At 41.9% G+C, this 15,500-nt stretch overlaps 1 protein-coding gene across 1 annotated transcript; it reads right to left on the reverse strand.

Moving 5' to 3' along the window:
• Positions 1-205: 205 nt before the first annotated feature.
• On the reverse strand, positions 206-15,445 carry gdpd1 (glycerophosphodiester phosphodiesterase domain containing 1). The gene is made up of 11 exons (XM_029714409.1): positions 15,183-15,445; positions 14,097-14,254; positions 13,887-13,929; positions 10,789-10,924; positions 10,166-10,211; positions 9,960-10,081; positions 9,752-9,841; positions 9,400-9,533; positions 1,472-1,537; positions 1,244-1,295; positions 206-1,148 (listed from the first exon to the last, which is right to left on the reverse strand). Exons 2-11 carry the CDS (start codon positions 14,230-14,232, stop codon positions 996-998), a joined length of 978 nt encoding a protein of 325 aa, XP_029570269.1. The 5' UTR covers positions 14,233-14,254; positions 15,183-15,445; the 3' UTR covers positions 206-995.
• Between the last annotated feature and the right edge of the window lie 55 nt (positions 15,446-15,500).

Here is a 15,500-nt window from a genome sequence, read left to right on the forward strand (position 1 = left end):
TAGTCCAATGAGGTTGCAAGCTTAAAGTGGGAGGCGGGTTCAGGTCAGTACAGTATAGTCCAATGAGGTTGCAAGAAAAGTGGGAGGCGGGTTCAGGTCAGTACACTGTAGTCCAATGAGGTTGCCGGGTGAGCCCAACATGTACACAATTGTGTTTTGGCACGTGGGAGCTTCTGTCAAAAACAACTAGCTGAAATTATACAAATGTCCAGAAAAATCACTTTAATCATTCTAACACTTTGAATTGTCAATTGTCATACATTTTCCATGTCTATGGCTTCATTCTGATTAAACATCTTTCCCTGATAGAACATCTGCCTGTTGCCCTTTCAATAGGTCACCTGTTCTAACTCCAGTAACTGTACACATCAAACCCTTTCCCATGTTTTATACAAGTCTATGCACCTTTCTGCAGTTGTCTTTACAGCACGACCAAACTTCAAATGCATTTCATATTTCAATATCAATATTTAAAAAAAATCTAAAATTGCAAAATATAAGACACTTAATTCTATTGATTCAGCAGGTGAAAATAATTAGCACTTTACCATTACATTGATTCAAGACTAATTGTAATGCCAGTCTTTGTGCTATCATGCCAACTCCTTTTCACTCATTGTCATGCCATGTTAGGCTCAACTATGAGCAATGGAGTTGGCATGAAATAAGTCTTGAATAAGACAGACGTGTGCATTCTGTCAAATAGCAAAACACAATAACATACTTGAATATTGAACCACTTCTTGATCAAATATCCCTCAACTACAATTAACATCTGAACTGACCATGTTAAATTAATCGAACAACATAATAAAACCTTACTGTAAAAGTGGATACACTAACAAGGCTTATTGCCCAGTTGGCGTGCAGGACAAAGGCCAAATAATCTTAGCTGCCTGGGCTGGTGTTCAAACAGTGCTGTATCTATATGGAGTCTGGAGATAGTTTGACAGGTCAGTTGGCTTTAGTGGTGGGGAAGTGGCAACGTCGGCAGATCATTCAGTCTTCAGTGTATTTAGTGATTTAGCAGCGCCATTCTTCTCCATGAAGTCCCTCAGCTTTGTGGGGTAGTCGGTCATGACCCCTGTGGCTCCCAGGTCAAAGGCTCTCTTAAAGTCCTTCTCGTCATTCAGCACCCAGACGTAAACCTGGAATTAAAAAAGTAGGAGCACGAGCAGAGTATATTGTACAACGTGACTGTGATAAAAAGCAAAATCGATAGCAGTTGTCAGAATGGCCTTACTTGTATTCCCCTTGCTGTTAGGTGATTGAACAGAGCTCTTCTCATCAGCAGGCTGCATGAGAAAGTTTAGACCCCGATTAATGAACCTCATCATTTATGATACATATCAGCTGCAGACAACCACTGATGAGAAGTCTAAACGTAATGCTATGTGAGCTCCTTCTGAAGGGTGCAATGGAGCAGTTGTTCCAAGTGGAGGGTACAGTAATCTCAGACTATTACACTTACGTATCTGCCAGCCAGGTGATGACATGCTGACTCCTGGTCATCTTATCAGGATCCCTCATAAGATGTCTGTGGAATCAAACACAGGCAATACATAAGTGAAAATAAAGGAATCAAAAGCACACTTCTTAAGTCCAATTAACTCGTTGATACCATTTCTATGTCTCAGTATACAGTATGAGAGAAGTTAGAGGAAGTTTTGCGAGCCAATGCGAACAAGTATTAGCACAATGACTTCGTCTACAGGTACACCAGCAGTATCCACAAGTTCATCTGACTAGGTAAGAAAAATGTACAGAATCTTACAATATCCCTTTGAAAGGGCCCCTCCCGTGAACAAAAATTACAAATAAAAATGTCTATCTTATAACAAACCACAGTGGCCTCAACCTCTGTTTACATCCAAATTCAGCTGCTTTAAATGGAAAGGCATTTCTTATTAATCCCTATGATCCCTGCTGTTTGGCCTGCTTCCAAATTGGAAAGTATTTACAATCCAGAGAACAAACAGGCATGTTGTTTGAATCATTTATTCATTGTGCCCAGAGATCAACTTTCAAAACGGCAACCTGTTGTTCCAGATAACAAGAGATTGAGAGGGAGGAGAGCCAGTGGATAGAGAGAACGAATCAAACGTTGTCACATGCGCCGTATACAACAAGTGTAGACCTTACCATGAAATGCTTACAAGCTCTTAACCAACAGTGCAGTTCAAGAAAGAGAAAATATTTACCAAATAAACTAAAAAAATATAAAATGTAACAATAACGTGGCTACATCCAGGGGGTACCGATAGCGAGTCAATGTGCAGGTTAGTCGAGGTAAATTTGTACATGTAGGTAGGGGTGAAGTGACCATGCATAGATAATAAACAGCGAGTAGCAGCGGTGTACAAAACAGATGGAAGGGGGGGGGGGGGTGTCAATGTAAATAGTCCGGTGGCCATTTGAGTAATTGTTCAGCAGTCTTACGGCTTGGGGGTAATAGCTGTTAAAACCTCTTATGGCTAGGGGGCAGTATTTTCACAGCTGGATAAAAAAACGTACCCGATTTAATCTGATTATTAGTCCTGCCCAGAAACTAGAATATGCATATAATTATTAGCTTTGGAGAGAAAACACTCCACAGTTTCTGAAACTGTTTGAATGGTGTCTGTGAGTATAACAGAACTCCTATGGCAGGCAAAAACCTGAGATGCTTCTGTTCAGGAAGTACCCTGTTTGAACATTTCTTGCCCTTGTTGATTCTCTCTATCTATTACAAGGGATCTCTGCTGTTACGTGACACTTCGCACGTCTCCAATGAAGTCTCAGAGCCCGGGAAAAACAGGAATGATGTAATTCAAAGCCCTGGCTGAAGCACACGAGAGCAAAAGCTGAGTGGTCACTCAATGGACTAAGCCTTACGCTCGCGACCCGACCCGCCCCCGGCTTTCGGTTTTTCCCTCAGTATACAGACAGGCAGATTCCCGGTCGGAATATTATCGCTTCTCTACGAGATAAATTGCATAAAAATTGGTTTTAAACAGCGGTTGACATGCTTCGAAGTACGGTAATGGAATATTTAGAATTTTTTTGTCAAATTCTGCGTCATGCTCATGGCCGAGATTTAGCGTTGGGATAGTGTCTAGAACGCACGAACAAAACGTCGTTGATGGAACATAACGATGGATTATTTGGGACCAAACCTACATTTGTTATTGAAGTAGAAGTCCTGGCAGTGTATTCTGACGAAGAACAAGCAAGGTAAGAACATTTTTCTTATAGGAAATGTGATTTTGGTGAAGGCTAAACTGGTTGGGTGTCTAAATAGCTAGCCCTGTGATGCCGGGCTATGTACTTAGATTATTGCAAAATGTGCTTCATCCGAAAAGCTATTTTAAAATCGGACATATCGAGTGCATAGAGGAGTTCTGTATCTATAATTCTTAAAATAATTGTTATGCTTTTTGTGAACGTTTATTGTGAGTAATTTAGTAAAATCACCGGAAGTGTTCGGTGGGAATGCTAGTTCTGAACGTCACATGCTAATGTAAAAAGCTGGTTTTTGATATAAATATGAACTTGATTGAACAGACATGCATGTATTGTATAACATAATGTCCTAGGTGTGTCATCTGATGAAGATCATAAAAGGTTAGTGCTGCATTTAGCTATGGTTTGGGTTTATGTGACATGATATGCTAGCTTGAAAAATGGGTGTCTGATTATTTCTGGCTGGGTACTCTGCTGACATAATCTAATGTTTTGCTTTCGCTGTAAAGCCTTTTTGAAATCGGACAGTGTGGTTAGATAAAGGAGAGTCTTGTCTTTAAATAGCTGTAAAATAGTCATATGTTTGAAAAATTGAAGTTTTCGGATTTTAGAGGAGTTTGTATTTCGCGCCCCGCCCATCATTGGATTTTGGAGCAGACGTTCCGCTAGCGGAACGTGTAGATGTAAGAGGCTAAGGAGCCTTTTGGTCCTAGACTAAGCGCTCCGGTACCGCTTGCCGTGCGGTAGCAGAGAAAACAGTCTACCTCCCCTCACAATACCCTCATGGAGTCTCTGACAACAACAGCGAGTAGCTGTTTATTATCTTACAATAAGATAAGTGACTAAATATCTACTGGTTAGAATCATTGATTACATTTATGATTGTAAAATGACAGCTTAATATAGTAGTGGTTAAAACATTTGCATGCCTTGCAAGAACAACAATTTCACAAATAATCCTGTTTACACATACATCTGACAATCAAGTTGCCTGATGGGGAAAAATGCAGAGGGGAAAAATGCAGAAAGTAAAAATAAACGTTCTAAAACAGTGACCATATCATTTTTGGTGGAAGCCCATTTGATTCCGAGTTCGGACATATAAAGTTGGTATTTGTAAACACTTTCCGAACTCACTTCACTCAAGCTTAAGAGGGAGGCTCCTGCTGCTCGTGATTGCACCTGAACATAGCCCATCTATAACTTATCCCGAACAAATGTTTCATTAAGAGCTTAATTGAAACATACAATAGCAAGCATATCGTCTCACAGCCAAAAGGCTATATTTAAGCAGTAAGGCCCGAGGGGGTGTGGTATATGGCCAATATACCACAGCTAAGGGCTGTTATTAAGCACGATGCAGCGCGGAGTGCTAGGACACAGCTCTCAGCCGTGGTATATTGGCCATATATCACAAACCCCAAGGTGCCTTATTGCTATTAGAAACTGGATAACATAATTAGAGCAGTAAAAATACATGTTTTGTCATACATGTGGTATACGGTCTGATATACCACGGCTTTCAGCATTCAGGGCTCGAACAACCCAGTTTATTATACCAAATTATGCAACTCCTGTAATTAAAGTAGCCAATGTGTTTTTACATTTTCAATCATTTTCCGAAATGCAGTTCGCAGCAACACAGATTCTAAAAGGCGGACCTGATGCGAGCGGTTCCATACAGTATGTGACAAGATGAAAATCTGCTAGAAAATTAGAAAGAAGGAGAATCTAAAGATGCAACAAACCTAATGGATTGATAATATGACTAGGCTTCTATGCCATTGGCTTCTGGACAACGAATGTTGATATGAAAACCAATAGAAGAGGATAGAAATTCTAGTTTCAAGGGCATATTTTATTAACTTCTATTTATTTAGGGGAACCCAATTGAGACCAGTGTCTCATTTACAATGGTGCCCTGAGGACAAAAATTACAACAAAAATATAAAAAAACTACAAGACAGCTATAAATACATTACATCAAGTTTGATTAATCAATTGCACACTTCAGTGAAAAGTTTTAAACAGCCCTATCGGCACCAGGGGTAATTTGTTTTGTAAATCATTCCTTAATAACTGTGGTGCATTAAAACTAAAGGCGGATATACCAAACTTTGTAAGGTTTGGCATCTCATTTTTATATACTGAACAAAAATATAAAGATGTAAAGCACTGGTCACATGTTTCATGAGCTGAAACAAAAGATCCCAGATATTTTCCATTTGCACAAAAAGCTTATTTCTCTCAAATTTAGTGAAGAAAAAAATGTGTTTACCTCCCTGGTAGTGAGCATTTCTCCTTTGCCAAGATAATTCATCCACAGGACAGGTGTGGCATTTCAAGAAGCATGATCATTACACAGGTACACCTTGTGCTGGGGATAATAAAAGGTCACTCTAAAATGTGCAGTTGTGTCACAACACAATGCCACAGATGTCTCAAGTTGAGGAGTGTGCAATTGGCATGCTGACTGCAAGAATGCCCACCAGAGCCGTTTCCAGAGAATTTAAAGTTAATTTCTCTACCATAAGCCGCCTCCAACATTGTTTTAGAGATTTTAGCAGTACGTACAACCGGCCTCACAACCGCAGACCACGTGTTTGGCGTCGTGTGTGCGAGCGGTTTGCTGATACCAATGTTTTGAACAGAGTGCCCCATGGCGGCCGTGGGGTTATAGTAGGGCAGGCATAAGCTACAGACAATGAACACAATTTAAATCGATGGCAAATTGAATGTACAGAGATACAGTAACGAGATCTAAAGGCCCATTGTTGTGCCAGTCATCTGCCGCCATCACCTCATGTTTCAGCACGATAATGCACAGCCCCATGTCGCAAGGATCTGTACACAATTCATGAAAGCTGAAAATGTCCCAGTTCTTCCATGGCCTGCATACGCAGACATGTCACCTATTGAGCATGTTTGGGATGCTCTGGCTCAACAGCGTGTTCCAGTTCCCGCCAATATCCAGCAACTACGCACAGCCACTGAAGAGGAAAGGGACACCATTCCGCAGGCTACAATCAGCCTGATCTACTCTATGCGAAAGAGATGTGTCGAGCTGCATGAGGCAAATGGTGGTCACGCTAGATAATGACTGGTTTTATGATCCACGCCCCTACCTGTTTTTAAAGTATCTGTGACTAACAGACGCATATCTGTTTTCCCAGGCATGTGACATCCATAGATTAGGGCCACAGTTATTTAAATTGACTGAACTGTAAAATCGACTCAGTAAAACCTTTGAAATTGTTGCATGTTGCGTTTATATTTCTGTTCAGTATATTTCAACAGTGAAGTGAGGTATGCTGGAAGCTTGTGAAGCAGAGCTTTGCAAACAAGAGGGAGGTAACGAAGTGATCAACAGGACTTTAGTGAGGTCCAGCCGACCTTCTGATGCAGTGATGAGTATTAAAACTGTCACCTGTAATAAAGCAAAGGGCGATATGGTAGAAGGCATCCAAAGGTTTAAAAGTAGTGGCTGCTGCATTCTGGTAAATGGTGTCACCATAGTAAAGAACTGGCAGGAAAGTTGACTGTAGAATCTGCTTCCTGCGGTTAATGGCCAGGCAAGCTCTAAACTCAGCAAAAAAAGAAACCTCTCACTGTCAACTACGTTTATTTTCATCAAACTTAACATGTGTAAATATTTGTATGAACATAAGATTCAAAAACTGAGACAAACTGAACATGTTCCACAGACATGTGACTAACAGAAATTGAATAATGTGTCCCTGAACAAAGGTGTGGGGGGGGGGGGGTCAAAATCAAAAGTACCAGTCCGTATCTGGTGTGGCCACCAGCTGCATTAAGTACTGCAGTGAATCTTTTCCTCATGGACTGCACCAGATTTGCCAGTTCTTGCTGTGAGATGATAGCCCACTCTTCCACCAAGGCACCTGCAAGTTTCCGGACATTTCTGGGGGGAATGGCCCTAGCCCTCACCCTCCGATCCAACAGGTCCCAGACGTAATCAATTGGACTGAGATCCAGGCTCTTCGCTGGCCATGGCAGAACACGGACATTCCTGTCTTGCAGGAAATCACGCACAGAACGTGCAGTATGGCTGGTGGCATTGTCATGCTGGAGGGTCATGTCAGGATGAGCCTGCAGGAAGGGTACCACATGAGGGAGGAGGATATCTTCCCTGTAACGCACAGCGTTGAGATTGCCTGCAATAACAACAAGCTCAGTCTGATGATGCTGTGACACACCACCCCAGACATTGACGGGCCCTCCACCTCCAAATCAATCCCGCTCCAGAGAGCAGGCCTCGGTGTAACGCTCATTCCTTCGATGATAAACACGAATCCAACCATCACCCCTGGTCTATTGGCACACTCATCAGTGAAGAGCACTTTTTGCCAGTCCTGTCTGGTCCAGCGTCGGTGGGTTTGTGCACATAGGCGACGTTGTTGCCGGTGAGGTCTGGTGAGGGCCTGCCTTACAACAGGCCTACAAGCCCTCAGTCCAGCCTCTCTGTCTGCGGGACAGTCTGAGCACTGATGGATTGATTGTGCGTTCCTGGTGTAACTCGGGCAGTTGTTGTTGCCATCCTGTACCTGTCCCGCAGGTGTGATGTTCGGATGTACCAATCCTGTGCAGGTATTGTTACACGCGGTCTGCCATTGCGAGGATGATCAGCTGTCCGTCTTGTCTCCCTGTAGCGCTGTCTTAGGCGTCTCACAGTACGGACATTGCAATTTATTGCCCTGGCCACATCTGCAGTCCTTATGCCTCCTTGCAGCATGCCTAAGGCACGTTCACACAGATGAGCAGGGACCCTGGGCATCTTTCTTTTAGTGTTTTTCCAGAGTCAGTAGAAAGGCCTCTTTAGTGTCCTAAGTTTTTATAACTGTGACCTTAATTGCCTACCGTCTGTAAGCTGTTAGTGTCTTAATGACCGTTCCACAGGTGCATGTTCATTAATTGTTTATGGTTCATTGAACAAGCATGGGAAACAGTGTCTAAACCCTTTCCAATGAAGATCTGCGAAGTTAAAAGATAATTGGTAAAAATCTAATTAAAGATAGGGTCCTGAAAAAGGGACGTTTCTTCTTTTGTTGTTGCTGAGTTTGTCTAAAAAAGAAGTCTACTTTAAATCTTAGCTTCCAAACCAGCCCATCAGTAAGTTTTTTAAACATTAGATCTTTATCAATCAAAATGTTCAGATATTTATAGGCAGGAACCTGCTCGATGAGAGAACCATCCAATGCGTGAATATGTAGCCCATCTGAGAAAAATGACCATGAATTACAGAACATACACTACCGGTCAAAAGTTTTAGAACACCTACTCCTTCAAGGGTTTTTCTATATTTTTACTATTTTCTACATTGGAGAATAGTAGTGAAGACACCAAAACTATGAAATAACACGTATGGGATCATGTAGTAACCCAAAAAAATAAATAAATAAAATAAACAAAAAAAAAAGTGTCCAACAAATCTAAATATATTTTATATATTGGAGATTCTTCATAAAGCCACCCTTTGCCTTGACAGCTTTGCACACTTCAGTTACCATAGTAACTGAAACAGTGCCATGTCCAGATCTAAAACAAAATTGGTGCATATTTAGAAGAGTTATTATTAGCTGGGAGTGGGTCAGAGATTCTAATACTTTGGCTAGGCAAGATAACTTGGAGATCGGACAGTAATTACCTAAATCAGAAGGACCTCTCTGCCTTTATGTAGCGGGAGGACATGTGCCGCTTTCCAAACCTTAGGGATAACACCAGGAGCAATTGTCAAGTTAAAAGATTCAACAATGAGCGTGGCAGAGAGCTGTAGTAAGAAGAGGTCAAGTGAACCAGCCCCTGTGGATTTCTTCACGTCGGTCTTTAGCAAGGCACAAACATAGACATCCAATTGGCTCATTCATCCCCCCTCCTCTCTCCTGTAACTATAACCCCAGGTCGTTGCTGTAAATGAGAATGTGTTTTCGGTCAACCTACTTGGTAAAATAAAATAAAAAATCTTTATAAAATAATTGCCTCCACATTTCTATAATTGAATTTTGGCTAGGCTACTTTGAAGCAAGGTAAGACATGCCTCATAATATGAAGTAAAACATGTCATACAAACACTAAAACCAAGGAGGATAGGTGTTACATGTAAAATTATGGCCTAAGCTAAGTTAAAAGTGGGTGTGTGTGTCTCTGGGTGTTGCATACTTGGTGACGATGGAAGGCATGGGGATCTCCAGGAACTGCTCTTTGAGGGGCACAAATGGCAGAAGGCCGGTGTAGAAGAGACCCATCAGCATTAGAACCCTGCGCATGCTGAACAGCACTGGGATACGAGGGTTCTACAACACAGACAGGAAAGTACAAGGTGGTGATAAAAACAAAGTCCACAATCCAGCTTTCCTAGTATGACAAAGAACTCGGTGTGCTAAAAAGGTTCTTCCCAAACACCCATCATAAAAACATGTAAATATAATTTCCAATTTTGTGTTGATCAAGGTAAATATTACCAAGCATAAACAGATTATATCATTATACAAGGAAATTAGCCATTAGGTACCTCCTTGTAACACTTCTGCACAATCTGGTTGCTAGAGTTGCCCCAAACAGTGATGTGTTCTCTGTCATACTTCACAACCAGCTCTGAGACCTGCAGAACAAACAAGTTCACAACCCACAATGAGAACAACCATTTGATGAGAGCACTTACCCCATCACACACTCAAAGCACCCACTTCTTTCCTGAAATGTCTAACCCAAGGCCACACCTTCTTGATAAGGGTGTCATTGTTGACCTTGATGTCAATGTTGACAGGGGTCTTAGGGAAGGCCTCAAACACATCCCTGAGGAGAGGAATGCGTTTGTCCTCCCCTCCCTCGCAGAAGCATTCTGTAGACACACACAGGGGAAAAATTAAGAACACATCCACACCTGCCAAAGCAGCATGTACTACATACAAACAGTGATACTCACCTCTCTGGAAAGTCACACCAAGCTTGCACAGGTAAGGAGGCAGATCCTGTAGAGAACAAACATATTACACACATTTTATCATGCATATCCCTTTTTGTGTTGTCACAATACCAGGAAGTAAGAAAGAAACAAAACATGAAGCAGACTTAATTATAAGGAAAACACTCCTGTTGGAAAAAACAGCCTTATGATGTTACCCAGAGTCACATGTTAATTTTGCAAGCTATAGCCCACAGTATTTTACAAAAGTAGGTTTTTAAAAAAGGACCATAGAGTTTAGTCTGCTTCGTGTACTCCTTCTTGCCAAGGAAACTCTGGTATTGTATTACTGCGATACTGGTATCGTGACAACACTAATCCCTTGAGATGTATTATTTGGTCAAAAATCTGATTAAACTTCTGACAGGATCTATTCTAATAGGGAGATAAATGCAACAAAAGACTTGGGAGTAGAATTATATGAAAGCGGAGTTCAAGACCTGGAAACTGGCATCTAAAATAGCGCAAGACAGGAAGACATGGAGGGACCTTGAGGAGGCCTTACGGGCCGCAATGAGGCCTAGGTAAAGTACGTAGGCTAAGTTTTTATACGGCTGTTGAGAAGCCAACCTTGCGATACTCACGGCGTAGGCCAAGTCAGAGATGTGGGCACTGATGCCAGTCGACCTCTCCAGGTTGGCATCGTGTGACACGACCACCTGCTCGTCCTTGGTCATGTGACAGTCGAGCTCCAGCATGTCAGTGCCAAGGTCCACTGCACTGGACACATGTAAAGGAGACAATCACACACACATATACCCCACCAGCAGGAAGTTGAGGATAGTGTCAACAAATCTAGACAGGGTACACACGTAATGGACATCAATGCTGCTTGCTGAACATCACATCCTCCTCCCATCTTGCAAACACACGACCACCCTCTTGACAATGCCATAGCCAACTACACCACCGCAACGCTAGCAAGTCGATGGCACCGATGTTGGCATTTCAACCCGAGGAGTGAGGTTAACCAATTCAACTCGGTTACCCACACCTCAAAGTGGTGCGTATTTACCAAAATAAGTAATAATGCATATTTCGTTTCGCTGCGTTTCATAATTTTCCTTCAATGCATCTTACCGGACAAAGCAGCTGAGCAAGCGAAACAGCGCCCCTCTGTCTCTATGTGTAGCCCATCTATCTGATGCTGTCTGGTCACGACATTGTTGCCGCCTGTAGCATTGAATACAAGGGAAGCCAGCGAGCATTTGGCCTCCCTTGATAAAGAAAACGTTAAAATAGCCAAAAAACGGCATTGAGCTAAATTGTGAATGGTCCTGACGCACCAAAAATAAGTGTCAAGGAAAGACAGTTTGGATTTGAATTCACACCAATCACATCAAAAGCAAAACACCATTGACAGAAAACTTGAATTGTTACATCTCGTGTCTTGGTCCTCCAGTGGCTAGCTAGCTAAAATCGTCCCTTTCTCAAATTAGCCATGGATGGAGATAGGGATTTGGACTTGTGGTTTTACTTCATTCAACATACAGGCCAATGATTATAAATGGCGATTCTGATATAACCATTAATTTATACATTGTGCGCCTGGCCCTTGAGAGGATGGATGTTCATTATGTAGCTTGACGTAGTAGGCTAACGTTAACTAACTTGCTCATCGTTGCCCATGAAGGAAGTTAGGCAAGCGAGCAACATTTTAGCCAGGTAACCTAGGTAAATGAAAATAAGAGTACTGTATGACTGATTTTCAATCAATCTACAGACAATAGCCAATAATGACAAAGCAAACAGGTTTTTAGAAACATTTGGAAATGTATTACAAATTTAAAAAAAAAACTTATTTAGAAAAGTATTCAAACCCTCTGCTATGAGACTCAAAATTGAGTTCAGGTGCATCCTGTTTCCTTTGATCATCCTTGATGTTTCTACAACTTGATTGGAGACCACCTGTGGTAAATTCAATTGATTGGAAAGGCACACATCAGTTGACAGTGGATCTCAGAGCAAAAACCAAGCCATGAGGTCGAAGGAATTGTCCGTAGAGCTCCGAGACAGGATTGTGTCGAGGCACAGCTCTGGGGAAGGGTACCAAAAAATGTCTGCTGCATATAAGGTTCCCAAAAACACTGGCTTCCATCATTCTTAAAATGTAAGAAGTTTGGAACCAACAAGACTCTTCCTAGAGCTGAGCAATTGGGGGAGAAGGGCCTTGGTCAGGGAGGTGACTAAGAACCCGATCGTCAGTCTGGCAGAGCTCCTCTGTGGAGATGGGAGAACCTTCCAGAAGGACAACCATCTCTGCAGCACTCTACCAATCAGACCTTTATGGTAGAGTGGCCAGACAGAAGCCACTCCTCAGTAAAAGGCACATGACAGCCCCCTTGGAGTTCCCCAAAAGGCACCTTATGGAATTTCAGACCATGAGAAACAAGATTCTCTCGTCTGATGAAACTCATCTGGAGGAAACCTGGCACCATCCATACGGTGAAGCATGGTGGTGGCAGCATCATGATGTGGGGATGTTTTTCAGCGGCAGGGTCTGGGAGACTAGTTAGGATCGAGGGAAAGATGAACGGTGCAAAGTACAGAGATCCTTGATGAGCTCCAGAGAGCTCAGGACCTCAGACTTTGACGATGGTTCACCTTCCAACAGGACAATGACTAAACACACAACCAAGACAATGCAGGAGTGGCTTTGGGACAAGTCTCCGGATGTCCTTGAGTGGCTCAGCCAGAGCCCGACCTTGAACATCTCAGGAGAGACCTGAATATAGCTGTGCAGCGACACTCCCCATCCAACCTGACAGAGCTTGAGGATCTGCAGAGAATGGGAGAAACTACCCAAATACAGGTGTGCTAAGCTTGTTGCGTCATACCCAAGAAGACTTGAGGCTGTAATCGCTGCGTCAACAAAGTACTAAGTAAAGGGTCTGAATACTTATGAAAATGTGACCAGTTTTTTTTAATTTTTTTTATACATTTGCGCAAATGTATAAACCTGTTTTTGCTTTGTCATTATGGGATATTGTGTGTAGATTGAGAGGAAAAAAATAAATAAATAAAAAACTTTCATCCATTTTAGAATAAGGCTGTAATGTAACAAAATGTGGAAAAAGTCAAGGGGTCTGAATATTTTCCGAAGGCACTGTATCACGGTGGCATGGCATATGAACTAACAGGTTATAGAGCAAACAATGCAATTACCACAACATATAGGTTGAAATATGGCACACAAAAATAATAATTCTGGCTTGGCTTCCACAATGGTTTTACCCATGCGCCACTACTGCTCCTAGTTGAACATTGTTGGTGTCATGTCATTATGGCAAAATATGGTCTGATCTGTCAGTTGCAACAGCCACACGTAATACATGATAAAGCACTCCAGCACACCGACGTGACATGATTCATACTTTTGAGTCTAGACTACTATTAAACACAAGCATCCTCTACTAGTAATAAAACAAACTTGATGAGTAATTTTGGCAAACTGAATAATACATTCAGCAGAATTATATTTTACCTATAAGGACATCCGGTCCCATTTGCCTACTTTCTCCATAGAGAATGTAGGTTTACCATCAATTCAGTTCCATGTGTTATCTGCTTATGGCATTGCTTGCTGTTAGTCTGGATATTTAGCCTAATCCTCCTGTGTTGGCCTATGTTAAACATGACATGATGCAGCACGAGTCAATGGGAGGATATGGACTTGACTCACTGCTTGAAAGCTGCCATGGTGTTCTCCAGGTTTTCACCTGCCCCTGCAAATACAGACATGGCAGAAAGGAGTTCATAAATTAAAGGTGCCTGAAACAGAGTTGGTGTGAGCCAAGTTAGCAAGATGTCTTGAGGAACAACACTGCCTTTTATAGTTCCAGTTTCATGGATGTGTCATGTATGGATGAAGCAAGATTCCAGCAACACTCACCTCCACGATGGGATATGTGTCTGCTTAGGAATGGCTCTCTCTTCCGCCGATGCAGAAGCGTTGGGCATTTTAGTAACAAGGCAGAGGTGAGCACATACCCCATCACCGTAGACAACACGTAGACAGCAGCACACATCTCTGATTCTCCTTTAGCTCAACTGGGAAAGGTAACATGCATGATCAAGCATAGCTATACTATACACTAGCAAATACTGGTAAGTCACCATGATTCAGCTTTAATAAGTAGATCGGATTACATTTTAAAAAATGCACACGTTCATACAGCTGTACAGTAGCCCAATATTGGACTAAAGTTGCCTGTTACTGCTTAGTCCAAGGACCTTACATGTTCTGTTTGGAAGCCAAAGCACCCAAATACTCCATCTAAACGTGAATCGAATCTCAATTGCGGTACAGTTCTAAAAACAAATTCCTTTCATATCACATCAAAATAATTTCATAAATGCAAAAAAAACACTTATTGTAGAATGTTTTAACCGGTTTCAATACATTTGCAGCCGACATTTTTTTTCCTTATTAACACGTTGGTGGCGTCTGTCTTCCGTTTTACGCACAGGTGTCCGGAGACGCAGATAGCTAACTAATTAGCACAGGTAACGTTAGTTCACTCGGTCTTCCGTCTGTTTCCGTAAACAAGCGTTGTAAAACATGGAAATATGGCGGTGTTGGAACCCTGACCCTATAATAAAAAAGGTGTCAATTTAACCTTTCGTTTTTTCAAAAATTATTTCTCGTCGATATGAAAAAGGTCCTTATGCTTCCAAAACCATACCGCAAGCGATGCGTTAATAATGTTCAGACCGAGCGTCGGGGCTCTTAACAAAATCACCCCCAACAGAAACTGCCTTGGTCCAATCAATGACTTTTTTGTGTGTAATGGAACCAATGATTTATATACATCATTGAATAGAACTGAGTCATAATCAAGAGCTAGCTTTACGGCACAGTACATGATAATGATGACAAATAGCTAGCAATTGAATGACAGATGCCGTCCGTGTAGATGGGCTAAAACGTTAGTGAATGTGTTTAGCTAGTGGTGTGAGCCAACAAATTGCATTTTACCTTTGACAACAAACGAACTTTTCTTCTGGATATGTGGAAACTTCTGCCCGGTGAACGCCAAGGTTTATGCAAGCCTTGTCTGCTGAACGCTATTACAACGGCAACCACAGACAGAACAAGCTTTGCTTCAACGACAGATGACATAAATCTTCTTATTTGATGATGTTTAACGGCGGTTGACATACAATAAATGTGGCATTACCGCCACCTACTAGACTGGAGTACAACTCCCTTATACTTTTCTTGAAAAAAAATTATTAAATCAAGCTCCCGAGTAGCGCAGCGGTCTAAGGGCTCTGCATCTGTGCTAGAGGCGTC

Source organism: Salmo trutta, chromosome 26, assembly GCF_901001165.1.
Source record: "Salmo trutta chromosome 26, fSalTru1.1, whole genome shotgun sequence".
In the NCBI taxonomy this organism is placed as follows: Eukaryota; Metazoa; Chordata; class Actinopteri; order Salmoniformes; family Salmonidae; genus Salmo; species Salmo trutta.